At 41.1% G+C, this 19082-nt stretch overlaps 1 protein-coding gene across 6 annotated transcripts in view; it reads left to right on the plus strand.

Moving 5' to 3' along the window:
• The window catches only part of LOC137646994 (uncharacterized), a 175330-nt gene extending 156736 nt beyond the window's left edge, over window positions 1-18594 (plus strand). For all 6 annotated transcript variants that reach the window (XM_068380081.1, XM_068380082.1, XM_068380080.1 and 3 more), the window contains 2 exons: window positions 11847-12761; window positions 16884-18594. In XM_068380081.1, the coding sequence (XP_068236182.1) occupies window positions 11847-12761; window positions 16884-18101 (2133 nt within the window). In that variant the 3' untranslated portion in view covers window positions 18102-18594. The remainder of the gene's footprint in view (window positions 1-11846; window positions 12762-16883) is intronic.
• The last annotated feature ends 488 nt before the right edge of the window (window positions 18595-19082 follow it).

The following is a 19082-nucleotide window of genomic DNA, read 5'->3' on the forward strand; positions in this document are numbered from 1 at the left end:
CCTCAGATATCGTGTATAATCAGGGATGTTTCCCTAGATAACCATAGATATCTGCACCCCAAACAGACTTAACCCAGTCTAGGAATCTAAGGAAGAGGATAGGTGAGGAGCCGTCACATATCCTCTCCCTTCATAGTACTACTCGTCTCTGATAAACTCATTCCAATTTTAGCAGCTTACTTACGTGTTCGTTTCTCTGTCAAGAGTGCCTTTTCTCAACTTTTTGGAGGTTTTTCCTCGCATGATGACTTCCCTTTAGTCGTCAAAGTTGAGTAACCTCTTTCACAATTTGATTAAGCTGTAACAGCTTTTGATCCATTCGGGGAGTGGTTATTTGACTTTTTTATGGCGATAAGGGAGCGGGGTGCTCCGAATCCAGATAGCTTTTGGGCGCCATTTTGTTTGCGTTTTTGCCCTTGTTATTTTATGTTCACTTAGTTTTATTTCACTAGTGTTACGTGAGCTAGCTTTATTTTGGTGTTGCGATTCCTTGGACTCTGTTTTGTGTTTGCTTTTACTACGTTTTATGGTAGTTTAAGTTTTAGTTTTATGCATGTTTGTCCTGGCTAGCCTAGCTTAGAAAGTAGTGGTTTTGTCAGAGACGGGTTCGCCGATAGTGATCAGGCCGTTCTTACCGGTCTCGTTGGCAGCGGAGTTTTTTCCTCGGTTATACTTGTTTACTGAGCCTATTATGTCTGCTGCCTTCGATTCTCTGGTTTTTTCTGCCTATTAGGCTTAACCTAGCCTTCGTTGCCAAATCCGTTGGTCCGCCATGCTGCATTCGTTCACGATCTCCCCTGCTAGGACTGTGCAGTCTTTTTGAGTTCCCCTTTATGAAGGGTGAGCTCCTCTTGTCTGTGTGTAGACTTTCCTGTACTGCTGTTGTACCATAGCCTCTGGGATTTCTCGATCGACCTGCGGCATTGATCTTTTAAGCCTAGCCTAGCCCTTGTTGGTGATTGGATTAGCCCTCGTCGGCGAATCTGTTGGGCCGCCATGCTACATACGTTCTTGATCTCCCATGGTTGGACTGTGCAGTTTTTTTTGGAGTTCCCTTTGCGAAGGGTGATCTCTCCTTGTCGGTGTTCCAACTTACCCGTTCTGCCGTTCCTTCATAGCCTCTGGGATTTCTCGATTTACCTGTGGCATCAACCTATTTGGCTTAGGCATTCTGCATTCGCTTGTGATCTCTCATGCTAGGACTGCGCAGTCTTTTGGAACTCCCCTTTGCGAAGGGTGATTTCATCATGTCGGTGCGCCGACTTGCATGAACTGCCGTTATTTCTTAGCCTCTGAGATTTCTCGATCGGACGGCGGCCGCCGTCTCTGACGGCGTGGCGTTTATTTTGATGCATGGGTATAGCGACTTCATGTTGTCCCTCTCTTTTTATCCTAGTCTTTCCGGGACGGACATTGCATGGATTCTATTATTATGCTGCTGTGTTTTTTGCTTTTATTGATCTTGGGAGTTGGTTCCCTCTGGGATCTGACCTTCCATGGCCGATGGTATGCTTCTCCCTGTGGGGTGAGCTATCAGACTGACGACAGTACCGGTGTCTGCGGCTTTGCGCCACCTTTTGGCACACTATCCTATTGTACCTGTACTAGCGATGCATCGCTGCTTGCGGCAGTGCCTCCACTGGCAGCGCTGCCTTCAGCTACGGCATGGTTTTTTCTACAGGAACCGTTGCCGTTTGTCTCTACCGCCTTAAGCACCTTTGCCTGTAACGGTGTTGCCGTTACTGGCAGTGAGGCTAGTACTAGTCTGTAGGAGGGGTTGACTGTACTACCGCCTTAAGTCACATAGGGAGCTGGTGGCGATGATTTTACCCCCTAGCGATCCCGGTACTTCCGTCAACGCTGGTATATCTGGTGTGCATGCCTAGTCAATGCCTGAATAACGGTTATGTCGCCACCTTTCGACACCCAAATATAGATTTTTCCTACATCAAAATCTGTTTTAAAGTATCCGTTCTGACGATATGTCGCTGCTTGTGGCTGTGCCGCTGCTGGCAAGGGGCTTTCTGTGGAAACCCTTGACCGTTATCTCCGCCGCCCTTGGCCACTATTGCCACTGACGGCATTGTCGTTCCTTGCGGCGGGGGTAGTACTAGTCTATGGGTGTGGATATCGGTAATAGTGCTTTGGGGCACATAAGATGTTGGCGGCAGTGCCGTTCCCCCCCGGGAGTTGCCGGTACTTCTGGCATACCGGTACCTTTAGGTCACATGCCTTTTTGCCCTTTTTTATCTGAGACCATCTTACATAACTAAGATGAGTTCTCTACTCACTGTAGGTGAATTTTACTACAGGTTAACATAAAAACCTTACTCCTTAAACGTTTGAGGTTTCTTTATGTAGGTTGGGCCTGGGAACTCCTTCTACGAAAGGGTTCTAGGCTCCTCCTTTGAATAACCACTACTGTATATATGGTTATTAGTTTTCTACCAATTTGTCCATTTGTCTTTGAGGGTGTGGATTGAATCGATGGTTGGTAACTCTATTGAGATTATAAACTTGCTATTATAACCTGCGTGTTGCTTTAGACTCTTGCTCATTAATCGATGCGTCGATTGCTTAATGATTAAGCTTACCTGTACCGGTGCCCTCTAATTGGCCATTTCTCTGTGGAGATATAGGAGCAATGGTTCTTTCCATGAGCATTTCCCCACCGCTTTTTTCCCCTTTTCGGCCTATAGCAACGGACCTTTAGGGGGCTAATTTTTCCAATCTCACGTTCTTTATAGAGGAATGGACATTCCGTAATTTATCTCCTTTTTTTCTCACCAATGGCATTTGCACACAATTTGGGGATTACTATTCCCTCAATTGTTTACATGGAGCATTAATGACCCATTTCTTTTGGCTTTTGGTGTCTGCTGGAGGTTGTATAACTCATTTGAACCCTTTTCTCCTTACAGGCGGTGCCTATACAGAGATACGCTGTTGAGTGCAGATTTGTGTCAGAGCTGTGAGACATCCCTGTGGTCTCGATATTTGTCGCACACATGCGAAGTGTTGGAAGATGAAAGGCCCCGTATTGTACTGGGACCATCAGGATTGCAGTGTTTGTAAAGATTTACTTCACTCCGGATGGGTCTCAGAGGATACCTCAGATGGCGCATGCATGTTCTTCCCGCGGTACTTTCGCACCTGGGTAAGAGGATGAGGTAGTCTGATCTCACCAAGGATTCAGTGGTGTCTACCAATTCTGACTCCACTATAACATCGGTCTCCCGATCTACTGTTACGATTGCTTCTTCCGTGACGGAGGCTGTTCCTGCCTGTTTCTCCTCCCAACATCTTCTGCTAAGCTCATGGAGCCCCCCCCCCAGTTCCTGAGTACCTTATGTATACTGTACATCTGGTACTTATGGCTAACAGGAAATCCTTCATGGAGGGGAATTAGTAATACAAGGTGATGGTCTTCAAGGCCTCATGTGAAGAGATCCAGGCCTTGGAGAAGCAAAAGGAGTTGCCTAGATATAAGGTTTGGCAATCCTAGCTACCTTATTGCACGCAGCAATGATGACGGCAGTGGGTATCAATATACAGATTGCCGCCTTTGGTAAGAGCTTGGCTTCCTTTGAGGCCCTGGACAAAGTGGTCTTTCACTTTGTTTCAAAGAGCTACATCAGTGGAGTTAGCCTTTTGTGAGGGTAAGCCTCTCCCAGCCTTGGAAGAGTGCACACCAGTCTCACCTTTCTTACCACACGATTCTGTCAACTAGACCAATGTCCAGTTTACTTTTGCTGAGAGTTAACTTGATACGGATGCAGCCGGCCACCAATTTTTTGAGAAGCTGCCCAGGATTCCTGAACACTTTCTTAAGTCTGAGTCATAGACCAGATAATGGTTGTCAATGTTGATGTCTCAGTAGTGCTTTATGGGAATGAGGGTCAGGCATTTTGCAGGTGCCTTCGTCTCTCCTTGCTGGCGAAAACTCATGTCGACACCTTTATGAAAGACTTTATGCTTCTTTTCAGGTCTGTTGAGCCTGTAGTGAGCATGTACTTGACACAGCTACCATCTGCCATGAGCTGAGATGTTTCTCACCTCTAGCATCTGGGGAAAAGACCTGTTTCCTTAGAAGGTTTGAAGGAAGTTACGGATAAGGCTGTTGCATAGCTTGGAGCCTTTTCCTGAAGTGGGGGATCTCATTGAAGAGGTAGTTCACTCCTGGAAAGGCCACAACCAAGAGGTTTCACAAAGTGACTTATCATGGTAAGTCGTTTTTTCTTTCCTATGCCAGTATCCCTCGGAATGTCTATGTTGTGCCCTTATAAGTGGTGTCACAGTCCCCGGCCTTCCACCCTATGTATGAGTAAGGGTTGTCTTCCGAGGCCGTCTTGACAGTTAAGGCAAGTCCAGAGATCGTGGACTTTGAAACGGCAGTGGAGGTAGTGGTTCATGTCCTCAACACAAAACAATGAAGGCCTCCGGTAGGGGGACAGTTAGCCTTGTTCAAGTATTGTGGGTTCTTCAGTCCTTGGACACAGAACGTCATTTCCAACGGCTTTGGTTGGAAGTAGTAACAATGGCCACCATAGTTCAGGAGATTCTTCCAGGAACATCGTCTGTTCTGGAACAGTATGTATAAGATCTCTTGAAGAGGGGAGTTATCTGCTGCGTGATGTCTATGAGATTTCAAGGTAGTCTTTTTTGTGTGCCAAAACAGTTTCGAGCTTACCTCAAACTATTCTTGTTTTGTCTGGTCTAAACCTGTTCGTTCAGTGGGACAGGTTCCGGATGTTGGCTATTTTGCAGATATGGACCTTACTACCCTTGTAGGCTTTCACTGTCTCTATAGATTTTACTGACGTCATTGTATTGTCGGTTAAGTCGACACTTGTCCCCCTACCTTGGTTGCAGCCTGTGGAGAAAGGTCTACGTATTCAGAGCTATGCCATTCGGGCTCAGCATAGCTCAGATGGTTTTCACAAATTTTACTGACGTAGTCATATAACAACTGCGGTAGACAGGCTTTTAACCCTTTTACCCCCAAAGGACGTACTGGTACGTTTCACAAAAGCCATCCCTTTACCCCCATGGACGTACCGGTACGTCCTTGCAAAAAAAAATGCTATAAAAATTATTTTTTTCATATTTTTGATAATGTTTTGAGAAAATTCAGACATTTTCCAAGAGAATGAGACCAACCTGACCTCTCTATGACAAAAATTAAGGCTGTTAGAGCAATTTAAAAGAAATATATACCAAAATGTGCTGGGAAAAAAATAACCCCTTGGGGGTTAAGGGTTGGAAATTTCCAAAGAGCCTGGGGGTAAAAGGGTTAAGTAGAGGCATACTTTGTTGACTGGCTAGTGTGAGTTCCCTTGGCACAGAGTGCTCGGAAGCAGCCAATTGAGTTTTTGGTTCCTCTAGTCCCTAGAACTTCAGATCAACCTTAAGAAATCAGAACTGACTCCAGCTCGGGACTTCCCGCGGTTGGAGATTTGTTGTGACTTTGTCTCACTCCCGTTCTATTCCTCCCTCTAAGGGAGAGGAATTAGAGACGTCAGTCAAGTCCCTGATCAAGTCCTGGATGATTACCAGGCGACACTCAGAGGAGGTTCGAGGATCTTTACGATTCACAAATTTTGTCCTCAATGTACGACTCAAAGATGCAAACAGAGTTTGGGGAAAGAGAGCCTCCAACCGCTCTTTCTGACCATCAGAAGAAGACCCCGGTTTTACTGCAGAAGCATCTTAGACCGTGGTCCACTGCCATAAGTTTTTCACAGACATTGCTGTTGCGCTTTCCTCCTCCAGTAGTGACACTTTGTTCGGATGCCTCGTTGGATGGTTGGGTGGATCATAACCCACCCAAGAAAATGCAAAGCTGTTGGTCTCAGAAATTTTAACAATACCACATCAATATTCTGAGTCCATGGCAGTCTTCTTGTCCCTCTTGAAATTATACCTGAAGGAGAACATTCATATCCACTTAAACCTCGTTAACAGGGTTATAGTCTATTGATTCAACAAACAAGAATCAACGTCTCCTCAATTGAACCACGTAATGATAACTGTCTTTATGTTGGATCAGAAGAAAGGTTGGCATTTGTCAACTTTTTCAGTGAGATCAAATCTCTGGCCTTCAAGTGGATCTGTTTGCGATGAGTTTCAGCATGATATTTCCCTGCTAGGTAGCACCGAAAGTGGTTCAAGCAGCAGTAGTCATGGACACTAAAGTTCATCAATGTTCCTGGATGGGAGTTGTTGGACGACGATTTGCTTGTTTCCACTGTTTAACCTCCTCGTGAAGGTTTGGGCAGGCTTATATCTTTCAAGGGATGGCGGCTCTGATGGCTCCTTGGTAGCCAATGAGCAACTAGTTTCCCATAGTCACGGATTTGAATCCCAAATTGTGCCGTGACCAACCCGATTCTGTCTCATGATGGACCACAGGGGATTGTTTATGCTTCATCATGGAGATTGTACAATCCTCATCTCGTGTTTGATTTCACCCTACTCCTGGGAATGAAATTGAAAATTCAACATAAGTGGGTATTTTCGGAAACTATGAGTGTTCTAACACCATGACTCAGTATGAAACGTCACAGACCAAATGGGTCAAATATGTCAAAGACATAAATCCATGGGTGATTACTATGGATTTTGGTTTGTTTCAAGCGTACTTTGCATGTTTAAAGTCTAGCTTCTTCCACAATTTCGTCGTACAATCCGGGCCTCACTAGATCTATACTAGATGCTCTTGATGTCGAATTTTACTCAGATCTCTTCAACAAAGTTCCGAAGGTGTGTGCAAGGCTACGGCTGTTGGCTCCACTGAATCCTATCACTTGGTCTTTGGACAAAGTTTGGCAATTCACTTCGGATATAGGCAATCAAATAGATTCTATTCTTGGTCCCACTCAGAAAGTCGTCATCTTAATTGCGATGGCTTCCGGTGCTCGGGTTAGTGACATTGTAACGATTTCTAGAGACGAGAACCACATTGAATTTGTGGATTATGGTGAGGTTAATTTATACCCTGATCCCATTTTCCTGACTAAAAATGAACTTCCCTTTTCACCTTGGGATCTATGGAAAATAGTTCCCCTTCAAGGTGATTTTTTCCTTTGTCCAATACACTGTCCAAAAGTGTATTTGCTGTGAACAGTGCAGTTTAAGGGTAGTCTATTGTTTCAAAATGATACAGTGGTGTCTGATTTGTCTCTAAACCAGTTACGAAATAAGATTGATTACTTAAATAAAGAGCAGACTCGGCTCGTAAGACATCGGGTCCTGGCCCTAAAGATATGGCTTTCTTTTTGAACTTTTTCCATTATATGTCCATTGTGGGACTGCAGACATATACTGGTCGGAAGGCCTCTTGGGTTTTCTTCAGGCATTATATAAAGCAATTGGAGAAGACGCTCCATTTTGTGGTGGTTGCGGGAGTATTATCAAACCCGCGGCAACGACGTAGCCCACAATGCGTCCTAGGGCACTCCTTCAGCTCATTATTAGCAATGAGTAAACAGAAGTTTTTGCTTTAAGGAAAAAATTAAAAATGCACTTCATCATTTCTTTTTCAGGTTCTCAGGTGTCTTTACGTTGCTTTGTGTGTTAGTTCAGTGCTACAGCCTAACTGTCTAAATGCCGTTAAGCTATATCTCATTTGGTTTGGATGATTAACCCCTTTTTTTTTTACAGACGTGATCATGTGTCTCTTGATTAGGTTTACCTTATCATAAGTTTTCGATGGTTCCTTATATCATGTATTTGCCCCCTTATGCTACCTTATGTATGGGTAGGGACGGGATGCATTTATTTTGTAAAAAAAATTTCCATGTGATGTTAATGATAGTTACTTGCTAACCTTGGCACTGGTTATTGTGAGTAAAAGGCTGTGAATTGTTCCATGACTTTTACTTTTACGCCCTACTATTATAATTATAATTACTGTAGTGGCTTTATCTTTAGTGTGTCCTCTCATTATTAGCCTTTCTGAACACAATTGGATTTAATCTTATAGCGAGTTTTGGTTACATACGCCTCACCTTTGATGCCTCCTTAGAATTCCTAACACTAGCATCAGGTGCTTTTCCAATTGCAGGGGCCGGTCCCATGGGTCTTTATTGCCTCCTTGTCGGACCATCATGCATGTCAATTCTGCCTCTGAACTGTTCCGGGATATATAGTTGAGAGTGATACCTATGCCTTGACGGAATAATCCTGTAAGTGCATTTCAGTATTCGGACCTCTCCCTTTGAGGCTTCCTACCGAGGTATAGGTAATTCTCTGGTACACTTCCATCAGGACGACATGGCTCGAGTCCAAAAAACGGATTTTGACGTAGGAAAAATCTATTTTTGGGTGAGATAGCCATTTCGTCCTGATGGCCCACCTGTTACGTTGTCCCTCCCCGGTGCCTCTTTTCACGGTAGTTGCGCTGCTGTGTGGTGCAGATATCTATGGTTATCTACGGATATGTCCCTGATTATACATGGTATCTTAGGATAGTCTTTCCGGGGGTTAGAACCCTGTGATACATGACGGTAATTCTCATGTAATATCACTCACAGAAATATTATTCAGTAGGAAGCTGCCTAAAGGAACTCTCATCCGGGTGACATGGGTATCTCACCCAAAAATAGATTTTTCCTACGTCAAAATCCGTTATATATATGTATGTATATACACACACACCTATATATATATACAGTAGGGTCCCGAATTATGCGAGAATTTGGTCGATTAATGACCTCGTGTAAATGGAAAATCGCGAATTTCGAAACACACAACTAACAGAAATAATTCCATTGCGGCCATGGCAACCAGCAATTTGCCTATTCAAATGTGTTTACTACCCATTTCCAATACTTTCTTTGTACTATACTGTATTTCTTTATAATATCAAATTGTTTTTGTAAATAAATAAAACATTTAATATACTTTAAAGTTCTAATAACTTGAAAAATGGTTAAAATTACAACCAGGATAGGTGTAAACACCATATATTTCCCGTTATAACACAACCCAAAATACAGACAAATTTTAATGTTTATCATATCTATTGTATAATACAACTGGTGAATAGCAAAACCATCACTCTATAGACTAGCTTGTTGTATGATTGAAAATCCAGAATTATCAAAATAAAGGCGATTTTATATCATCCGTTTCCTAAACACGCTAAAAAGCACAATAGAAAACGACAACCAATGTTTTGTTTACGTTTATCTCTGATCACAACGAAGAAACAGACGCATTTATACATCTGTGTTTTTGAATTGACAGCAATTTTACCAAGTATAGATTATATGTTGAATTTGTTATTACCAATGTTCTAATTATTTTTTATTAGAACTTTCAAATAAATGAAATGAATGCCATTTATGAAATGTTTTTCTTTATGATGCCGCCTGAAACGGAAACCTTCCATTTGTTTACGCTCCATCTTCGATCATAATAAACAAACGAATGCATTAAACACACATGATCTAAGTCATAACTAATGATATTACAAACATTTAGTAAACATTGTTATTACAAATATTTTACTTACCGTATCCATATAAATTCCTAAATTCGTAGCAAAGCTGGAAATTTTTTTTTCCTTATGCGTTCAATCCACAATAGCAAACTGCCGCTAATGACAGAGTGATAACTTACGATAATTCTAAACTGTTACGAAAGATAATTGTCCTTTCCATATCCAAAATACTTTTCCTAACTTCAGTTATAAGTCAACTTGTACCCACCTCAATTATGGATCCATATGCAAAAAAGGTAAAAGAAGAAATTACTAGGCCTATTTTTAAAGTCACCGAACAATTAGGTTACCGCTATAACGTTCGATGAGAGAGAGAGAGAGAGAGAGAGAGAGAGAGAGAGAGAGAGAGAGGGATGGTTTTAAAGTACTAAACAATAAATATGATAGGTTATAACACATTGGTGTTTATGTAATATTAACTGTATAGATGGTTTGAATAAGTTAAGAAATGGTGTAAACAATTCTTTGTTATTGTATTCGCGCGGAAGCTAGACATCAGCTGATGTGATCACAGCCAAAAGTAAAACAAAAATAAGTTAGCAATACTCGATTTTTAAAACACACCCGAAATTTAACAACATAAGTACATGTTTTATTATAGCGCAATTGACATTTAAAGAGTAAAAATTTTCTGGAATAGAATGGTGTTTCCTAAAAAATAGTGGTTTGCGGACGAAATCGGTTACCGTATTTTAAGCTATGATTGAAATGGATGTATACACGGTATAATTTTTTCGTTTTGTATTTAATTGACACTTCAAGAAAACCGATTTTGGTTTCTTCATCTATTTGTAAGTATTGTATAACGAGAGAGAGAGAGAGAGAGAGAGAGAGAGAGAGAGAGAGAGAAAGAGAGAGAGAGAGAGAATCAGCTGTTGTAATTGAATGTCGTGTTTTTGTTTCGTGTACCCCTGAAGCGAGGAATTGATCGCCACAACTAACAATATTCATGTTAATTTCATTCTTAAACTAAAGTTGCCATATGAGAACTATGGTTTTATTTCTTACGGAGAGAGAGAGAGAGAGAGAGAGAGAGAGAGAGAGAGAGAGAGATTTCTGCCATCAAATCTCTCTCTCTCTCTCTCTCTCTCTCTCTCTCTCTCTCTCTCTCTCTCTAGATTTTATTTTACCGTCTACTCTACAAAACAAATGTTTGCAAATCAAATGTATACTGTTTAAAATATGACAAAATATTGACGACTCGTTACCGAAGTTTAGGCTATTCACTGCCGATAAACGAACCCAGTCTACTCGTGAAAACCTTGAACGCCCAGAGGGAAAAATAAGGCTTTTAAATATACTGTACTAAACAAAAATAATGCTTTAATATACCATCATTAACACTACCATTACAATTATCGTAAGGTTGGAGAAAGATAAAGATTACCGAGAACGTAACCACATTTCTGTTTACATTTTGTCAGCTGGACTCGCACAGTTAACAGTTGATTTCATTGTTGATGTGGAATTTTATCCTTAAATAGGCTATTCATTATGAAATTATGTTAATGAAATTTAATGTTAATATTGTTTTGTGACATTTATTATAAATCACCGTATTTAGGGCTACCAATATACTTAAAAAGACAATAGATTTGATACATTTTGTAGTGCATGACTCGCGAACTTTGAACAGCCTCGCCGATACAGAAAATTTATTTTTGAAAAATAGCGATCGCGGAAAAGGGGAATCGTGTAATTCGAACACACTTAATTCGGGACCCTACTGTATATATATATATATATATATGTATGTATGTATCTATGTATGTATGTACTGTATATACATACACATACATACATACATACATATATACATATATACATATATATATATATATATATATATACACACTTATACATATATACATACAGTATATATATACTATATATATATATGTGTGTGTATATATATTAAGAAATTATATATGTAAAATTTGAATTCTTAAGTGTGAGAACTGTTATTAGTTCAGTATTCATTACACATACTATTGATTTGACAGTACAGTACTTATAATTGTAAAGAAGGGTGAATAAAACTTAGGAATCTTTGGTCCAACACTACATCCCTTTTTATTTTTTTACAAGTATTAGTCATTCATTTTCCCCATATTGATCTTCACATTCCATATATTTATCATACATAGTAAATAAAACCTCTTTATTGGTGAAGTAGCGCATGCGCCATAGGCAGATGCAAAAGCCATTAGGAAAGCTAATTCAAGTTTTCAGATATATGTACATTTTGTGTAGACAGTTGAAAGAATTATTTCTGATTTGTATGTAATAAATTATTTTTATATTTCATTTACCATTCTGATGTGTATCCTCTTTGTTTCAGGAATTTTTAAAAGGCAATTGCAACCTGCCCACCTGTAGATTTCGCCACTTGGACCGCCGTGAATATGAAGACGAAATTTTCCGGTCATTGCAAGAGGAGTTCCAAGTAGTATTTGGCCCTCCAGAAAAAACAGGAATCTTGACCCAAAGTGAAAACTATAATCGTAATCAGTATCAGAGCGCAGCCTGGTATGAGAGACCTGCCTATGACACACAAGACAGTCTACCCCCAGGTGATTTGCGAACCACAGTTTTAGGACACGGCGGGGGCTTCGAGCCTGACCATAAACGCAGACGCCATTATTCTGACGAGAGGTCATATCAATATCCCAACGCTTATCCAGTGAATGATTTGCAAAGGCCATGGGATGATAGAGCTGATTATGATAGAAGGCCTTTACCTAATTCAAATTACCCTATAGAAATGGAGAGAATGATGCAGGAAATCAGTGGTCTTAGGAATGATAAGATTGAAATAACCAGAAGCATGGATCAGCAGATATTGGCTCTCAGAGATGAAATTGCTCTCATGACTCGTGAGAATGAAACTTTACACCAGGACAATGTTTTTCTTCGGAACTCAATTAATGATATAGAAATCTCAAACAAAGCTGCGGTTGACAGCTTGATGATGACCAATGATAATCTTGTAGAAGATAACAGGCAACTAAAAATAGCTCTGCAAAATGCTGAAAGTGAAGTTGCTGATGCAAGGAAGATGTTGGGAAAAAAGGTTGATGACTTACAAAAAGAGAAGAAGGATCTGAATCTTGCTCTGGGTAACTCTAAGGATACCGAACAGAAACTGAAAGATGAACTTCAGAAGATTAAAATTGAGAAAGAATCTCTTCAAAAAATAAGGGACAATTTAAAAGCTGAACTAGAGAGGGCTAATCATCAGCTGTCAATAAATACGGTAAGAAATAGTTATAGGTTTTTATGTTATAATAGCAAGTTTGTCATTTCTAAATACAGGATTTTTAATCTGAATTTTCAAGTGAGCAAATGTATTTGTTGAAAGTGTAGCTTGTGCTATATATTGACAAGTAGATAAATATCTTTATTCTGATTGATATACAAAGATTCAAAGTATAGCTGTCCAAATAAAAAAAAATCTGAGTGTTTATTTTGTATTGTTTTTTACAGTTTTTGGTTATGTATGAATGTTTTTTTGTACCAAATAATATGAATATAGACATCAAATTCCATGGACATTTTTGAAGGTGAAGATTTACGGGGCATGATAGAGATATATTTTTTACTTAAAAAAGTTTGCTCATGCACAAATACAAATCCTTTGCTATTTATAGGGTCTTACTTTCGTTACTTTCGGCGAAGCTGAAAGACGAGCCATGATAATTTTAGTGAGGGATAACTACCCCAACCGTTAGTTAGCAGGTTGGGGTGAGGGTAGCACAGCTACCACGCTCACTCGCACACCTTGGCTGAACAACCACTTTTCTGTATGGCTCGGTAGAGCATGGTCATACTGCCGCTCTCTCCTGCAAAGACTTTCCATTTGTATTTGTTTTTTTTAAACAGTTAATTCTGTTCTTCTTATTCGTTTTATCTAGATGAAAACATCTGGTATGTTTTTGTATATACAGTATGTAACTTTTATTACAGTTGCTGTTTGTGTGACAGCGTATCACGGAGGTTTCCGCCACAAGGGAGTCGCCTTTGTGTTGATACTACTAGCTGCTTACTATGCCGCTCTCCCCCTTACGTGGATGTCTGGCAGATACCCGGCGGGGGTACACCTTTCCCGTTCGCCGGTTAGGTGGTGCTCCTATTGGTTTCTTCAGTTCTCAAGTTGAATTTAATAACTGCTTCTAATTTAACTTTTTCAGCACTTGACTCCACTCTCCTCCTTGCTGGTGATGGGCCGACGGCCTTTCTTGTCGGCCGAAGGGAGTGCTTAGTCTTTCCTTCTCCCCTCACTTTCTGGAAATTTCTTTCTAACCTAGAGTTTTTTTTTCCCCTCCCCCCCAGCATATTCAGGAATTCTAATTCATCATAACTTATTTATCCTCAGATAGAGATCCGTTCGTCTTCATTCGACTGAAACAGCTGATGTAGAAAGCAGATAAGTTCCTTCCTGTGGACTCGGCTGCTCCTGTCACAGTCCTGCGCTACCTGTGGCAACTCATGAGCTGCGCGCTGGTTACGTGGTAGCACTCGATGCAACCTTCAACTTGAACAAGACTTGTTGAAGGGAAGCAGAGAACACTGCTAGGAGGTTTGCCTCCAGGGGTTGGAGACCTTTAACTTGCGAGGGAGAGTTAACCTCCCGGATGTTGGGCTGCTCTCCCTTCCGAGGGAGAGCTTCCCTTCATCAGCCGTTTTGCAACCTTCCCACCTCTTGGAGAATTGCTGATAGCTCGACAAAGATCATCAGCTGGTATCTTGTCGCGGAAAACTGTGCTTCTCCCCCTTGGGCTGGGGGAAAGTGAAGTCTAAGGCAAGGTCTTCCTTCGGGAGGACTTCTCTCGCGTCTGTAAGATTGTTCAGTGACCAACGTGTCGTACGCCTACGCTTTTTCCCAAGGGGGTGAGAGTAAGTCAGTCCTAGGCATTGTCCTACTTTGGAAGAATATTCCTTGCGTTCGCGAGAGAAAGCTTTTGATCAGCTTTGTGTTAGAGCAGGCTCCCTCTTCGGAGGATCCTTCTGGACGTTCCCCTTTTGGGATCCGTTGGGAGGAGGAGTTTCTGATTCCTCTTCTCCCTGGGCTTTCTTCTCCGCCTGTGGTAGGAGACCCCTTTTTGAACCTTTGGGTTGTTGCAGGTGCTGCTGCCTGCCAGTCAGACTTTGGTCTCTCGTGACTGACGCCGAAGACGTTGCTTCTCTTCCAGGGGTGGTAGGAGAGCAAAGTCCTAGGCATGTACGGTTAACCAGTACGGAGTAACAAGGCACCTCCATTAGAGGGTGTTCGATATCCGTAGAATGCCTATGCGCTTCCCACCCTTTCTGTCCAAGGAGGAGACTCATTCTTAGGACATCGACAGAGGGATCGATGACCCTGATGATTCCACAGTGGCAAGAAGCAGAATAGCACCCAGATCCTTTATTCCTGCCTACAGAGATATCGATAAAACTGTTCTCTCCTTTCCAGAGCTACTCGTAACACTATCAGTCATGTCCCTATGACTCCTCACCTGGAGGGTATCAACATGACCACCTTCATAGAGGCTTTTTGTAAGCAATAACAAAAAGGATCTTTGACTGGATACCCCCGTAGGTCGTAGGTTGCCTCCCATCAGGTGATGTGGTATCTATCAACTAGTGTTGAGATCGTGGAAAAAGGGCTCGTGCTGCATGATATCTCCCCTACCCCCTCTGGGGAACCTCGTGGAGGAAAGACCAGCTCTGTCTCGACCATGACAGGATGCCACTTGACTTCGAGCCTCGTCTTCCATTTTGAACAGAGTCAACTTTTAACTTTTCCTCGACGGAACTGTCTCTCCTCTTTCAGTGTCAAGCTTACTGGTTACCAAATCAGAAGTTAGTCCATCTCCTTGGAGCGTAGTTCTTGTACCACGCTCTCAAAAAGGAGTACTAGTCAGTCCTCAGAACATAACTTAACTTTTAAGACAGTTCTATCCTTCTTGCTTCAGCCTCAGCTATGAGTGCCAGCGAAAGACATGTTCTCTTCTATGACATATCTCAGCCAGAGGATGGAGGTATAGTAACGCTCGACTTCATCCTTGAGTCTGTTGCCAAGCCTCAGACTCCAGCTGTAGCTCCAAAGGTTTGGACCCTTCCAGGTTAAATGTCTCCGTACCTTATCCTTTGACTGGTAATTTGTGACTATGTACTATAAGAGCGTGGAGGCGTCATCTAATGTGATCTGTGGTAACTCACCTGGAAGTGAACATGTTTCTGTGAACACGGCAGGTTCAAGAGGAGAGTCATCAAGAATACAATCTCCTCTTGGATCCAACAGGATATAGATCAGTTCCTGAACCCAGACTTTCCTCCGAAAGTTCTTATACCCAGAGCTTGTGATATTAGGGGCATAGTATGTCTCTAGCATTTAAAAAGAACTGCTCTGTAATGCAGACTTTTCAAACTGGTTTGTGGAAGCGTCGGACAACCTTCACAACCACAACCTGCAAGATGTAACTTACAGGAACTTAGACACCTAGGTCCTGTGGTGGCAGCACAACATCTGGTTTAAGATACCTCAGCTCTCTTGCAGGACAGTAACAGTCAGTCAAGGGCAGATGTCTCCAGGATTAAACTGGGGTGAACAGTAGAGTAACTGGCCTCTCTCCTTTCATCTTCCCCTCTTGGGGAACACCACCCATGGAACTCTGCAAGCCGACCACCTCTATCTGCAGGTAAAAACCATATCCCTTGTGTAGCCTAAAATATGATATGTATTTGTTACGTCCCCTTCCTCCCAGCGAAGGGGAGTCGGGCAATGGCTAGGTTAAGTTGGGAGTTCATCAACAAATAATTCCTTACCTGGTCAAGTCACAGTGCTTAGTTCACACACAATCACACCAATTGCCTCTGCCTTTAGCTCTCTCACACATTCTGAGAGTTAGTGAGATGTCAGGGTGTCTATTAAGCTTGTGCAAAGAACAGAATCACACCCTGGGTCAGAAATCAGCCAATTGGTTTAGGACTTCCACCCACCTAAGGGTGAATCTCCGCTGTAAAGGACAAAAGGGTTTGTATTCATGTCAGAACAAATGACAAATTTGGAAATAATTTTTGTTTTTCCTTACTAGATAAACCTAAGCTACCTGTCCTGCCATCACCTGCAATTAAAAAGTGAAGTCATTTCCCCGGTATGCGTGTGTGAGGTGGGTGGTTGGTCTATCCCCCCTAACTGGCTGTGGGTAGTTATACCTCGCTAAAATGTCTTTTGGCTAGTTTTCAGCATTTGCCAAAGTAATATCCATTGTAAAGAGCTCAAGGTTTGTATACTTAGGGAAAAAAAACTTATTTCCAAGTTTATCTTATTATTAAAGGTTTTAGTTCAAGTTTATAAGATACCTTTTTATGTTACTAAATCTTTTTTATTTTACAGACTGGCCAAAGTATGGCCAGAAAAGATCAAGATTATCCAAGAGAGGATCTCAAAGATGACATCCGTCAAAATGAGAGCAGTGGTGCAAGGAGAAATTTTTCTGGTTTAAGGGGTGTGAACAAGGCAGACAAAAATTCCTGGTCAAATAACACCACAGGAAACCAACAAGAAAACAGGGATAGACAAATGAGGCCTGATTGGCAAGACAGATCTTGGTCAGAAGCACAGAAAAACAATGATCGAAGAGAGGACTTTGCTACAAAGAATACAGGTTATAATAAACGAGAAGATCCATGGAAGTCTGGAGCAGCTGAGAAAATTGGCTCCACACAATCACAAAGCCTCCTTGGTGAATTTCCCCAACCTGCAAGTCTTCTTGGTCAGTATCCTCCATCAGTTGGAAAAGATGTTATCCAAGCTCTTTCAGAATTTGGTACAAACAAAGGTCAAAATAGTCAACCAGCAAAGATGGTTCCAAACAAAGTAGTAGGTGAACAGCAAGGCACCCTGGGGATAGTCCAAAATCAGGAAGTACAAAGAACAGATTTTGGACCAGTCTCTGGACAGAATGGACAGCGGCCAGATTATGTTGCTAATCAAGGCCAATCAGGACAGCGTTTAAATTATCCCCCAAACCAGCGATCAGATTATCCCTTAAATCAACGGTCTGATTATGGAGGGCAACGACCTGATTATGGAATGGGCCAACGTTCTGACTTTAGGTCAAACTTTGGCCCAGACCAAAGATCAGATTTTGGACCCAATCAAGGTATTGGAGGGCGATCTGATTTTGGTCCAAATCAAAATCGAGGTGGACCTTGGGCCTCAGATGTTCCACATCCAAAAAGCCAGAATGATCAGAGTTCTGATTATGGAGCTAACAGAGGTCAGAGTGGACAGTGGGGAGACTTTGGATCTAGTAGGACCCAGGGTGGGCAAAGGGGTGATATGTGGAATAATCGTTCAGAGGGTCAGTCAAGAGGCAATTATTGGGGTTCTGAAAAGGATTCTGCAAATAATTCATACGTTGGACAAGCAAGGTCACGCATGGGAGAAAGAGATTATGGTCTGTCAGGTTATGATAATGGGATAAGGGAAGGTGGCTTTGGTAGTGGAGCTGACATGCGCAGTAACAATAGTGGTTCACTTCGAGGTAATTGGCTAAATGATGATGACAGATTAAGTGCAGGAAGATCACGTCCTGGTTTCAACTTCTAATTTATTAGTTGTACATTTATTTTCTTAGGTTAGTAGTATTGAGGGTTAAGATGTCTTTTAGGACTAATGTTATAGGTAACTGTAGATGTCAGACAGTTTTGTGCTAGAATTACAAATAGGTGGTTAAGACAGATTTTTAAGAGTTTTGCACCCTTTTAATTAGCTATTTTCTGTTTACTCATATATTAATAGAATCAAAGACGTAGTGTAATGTATTTGTTGTTTTATTGTGCATTAAGTCAGGTATTTTCAATATCTAAGCATTCTTAATAATGGAAAATTGTCTAATTACGTGTGGTATCTCTTCATTGATTTACTATATCATTGAAAGATTTTTGTATCGTGTAATTACATGTATTCAAGATGTTCTTCATAAGTCAGTTAATGACTTGAGTTAAAGAAGTGACACTTATTGCATACAGTTCACTCAAGTGATTAAGGTATTAGCATGTTTATGCTTTGCAATGTACAATGTAATACATTCTGAATTTCATTTTAGTTTTATTCATCACGTTTTGTTCTGTTTACTTTTAACCGTTGGTTGAATGTGATGACACATAAAAGGTTTTTCAGACTATTGATCTCCAATTACAAACACAAATTAATGTTTCAAGAGAGTGGATTACATACATTTTATGATTAATAGTTGACATAAGCAGGGATTTTCTCTTGTGAAAAGACCTCAATGTTCTTGAGGTATTGTCAAACTCCTTAAATTGTAGTATTTGGAATTATTGTTATGCATTTATGTACTGTACAGGCACAGTAACTTGGTTAAAAAAAGCTAAAAATACACAAATTCAAGAGTATATTATTCAATAGCCTTTTGACCTACCAAAACTTTTATATATAGTGCACTTGGTATGCTAACCTGGCCATTGATTATTTTTCTTTGTATATTTTGTCATTTTCTTGGTAGGCTAAGTAACATATACAGTACAGTATATTCTACAGTGATAAAATACGTAAAAAATTTAAATG

The sequence above is a fragment of the Palaemon carinicauda genome, chromosome 9 (assembly GCF_036898095.1).
Source record: "Palaemon carinicauda isolate YSFRI2023 chromosome 9, ASM3689809v2, whole genome shotgun sequence".
Lineage (NCBI taxonomy): Eukaryota > Metazoa > Arthropoda > Malacostraca > Decapoda > Palaemonidae > Palaemon > Palaemon carinicauda.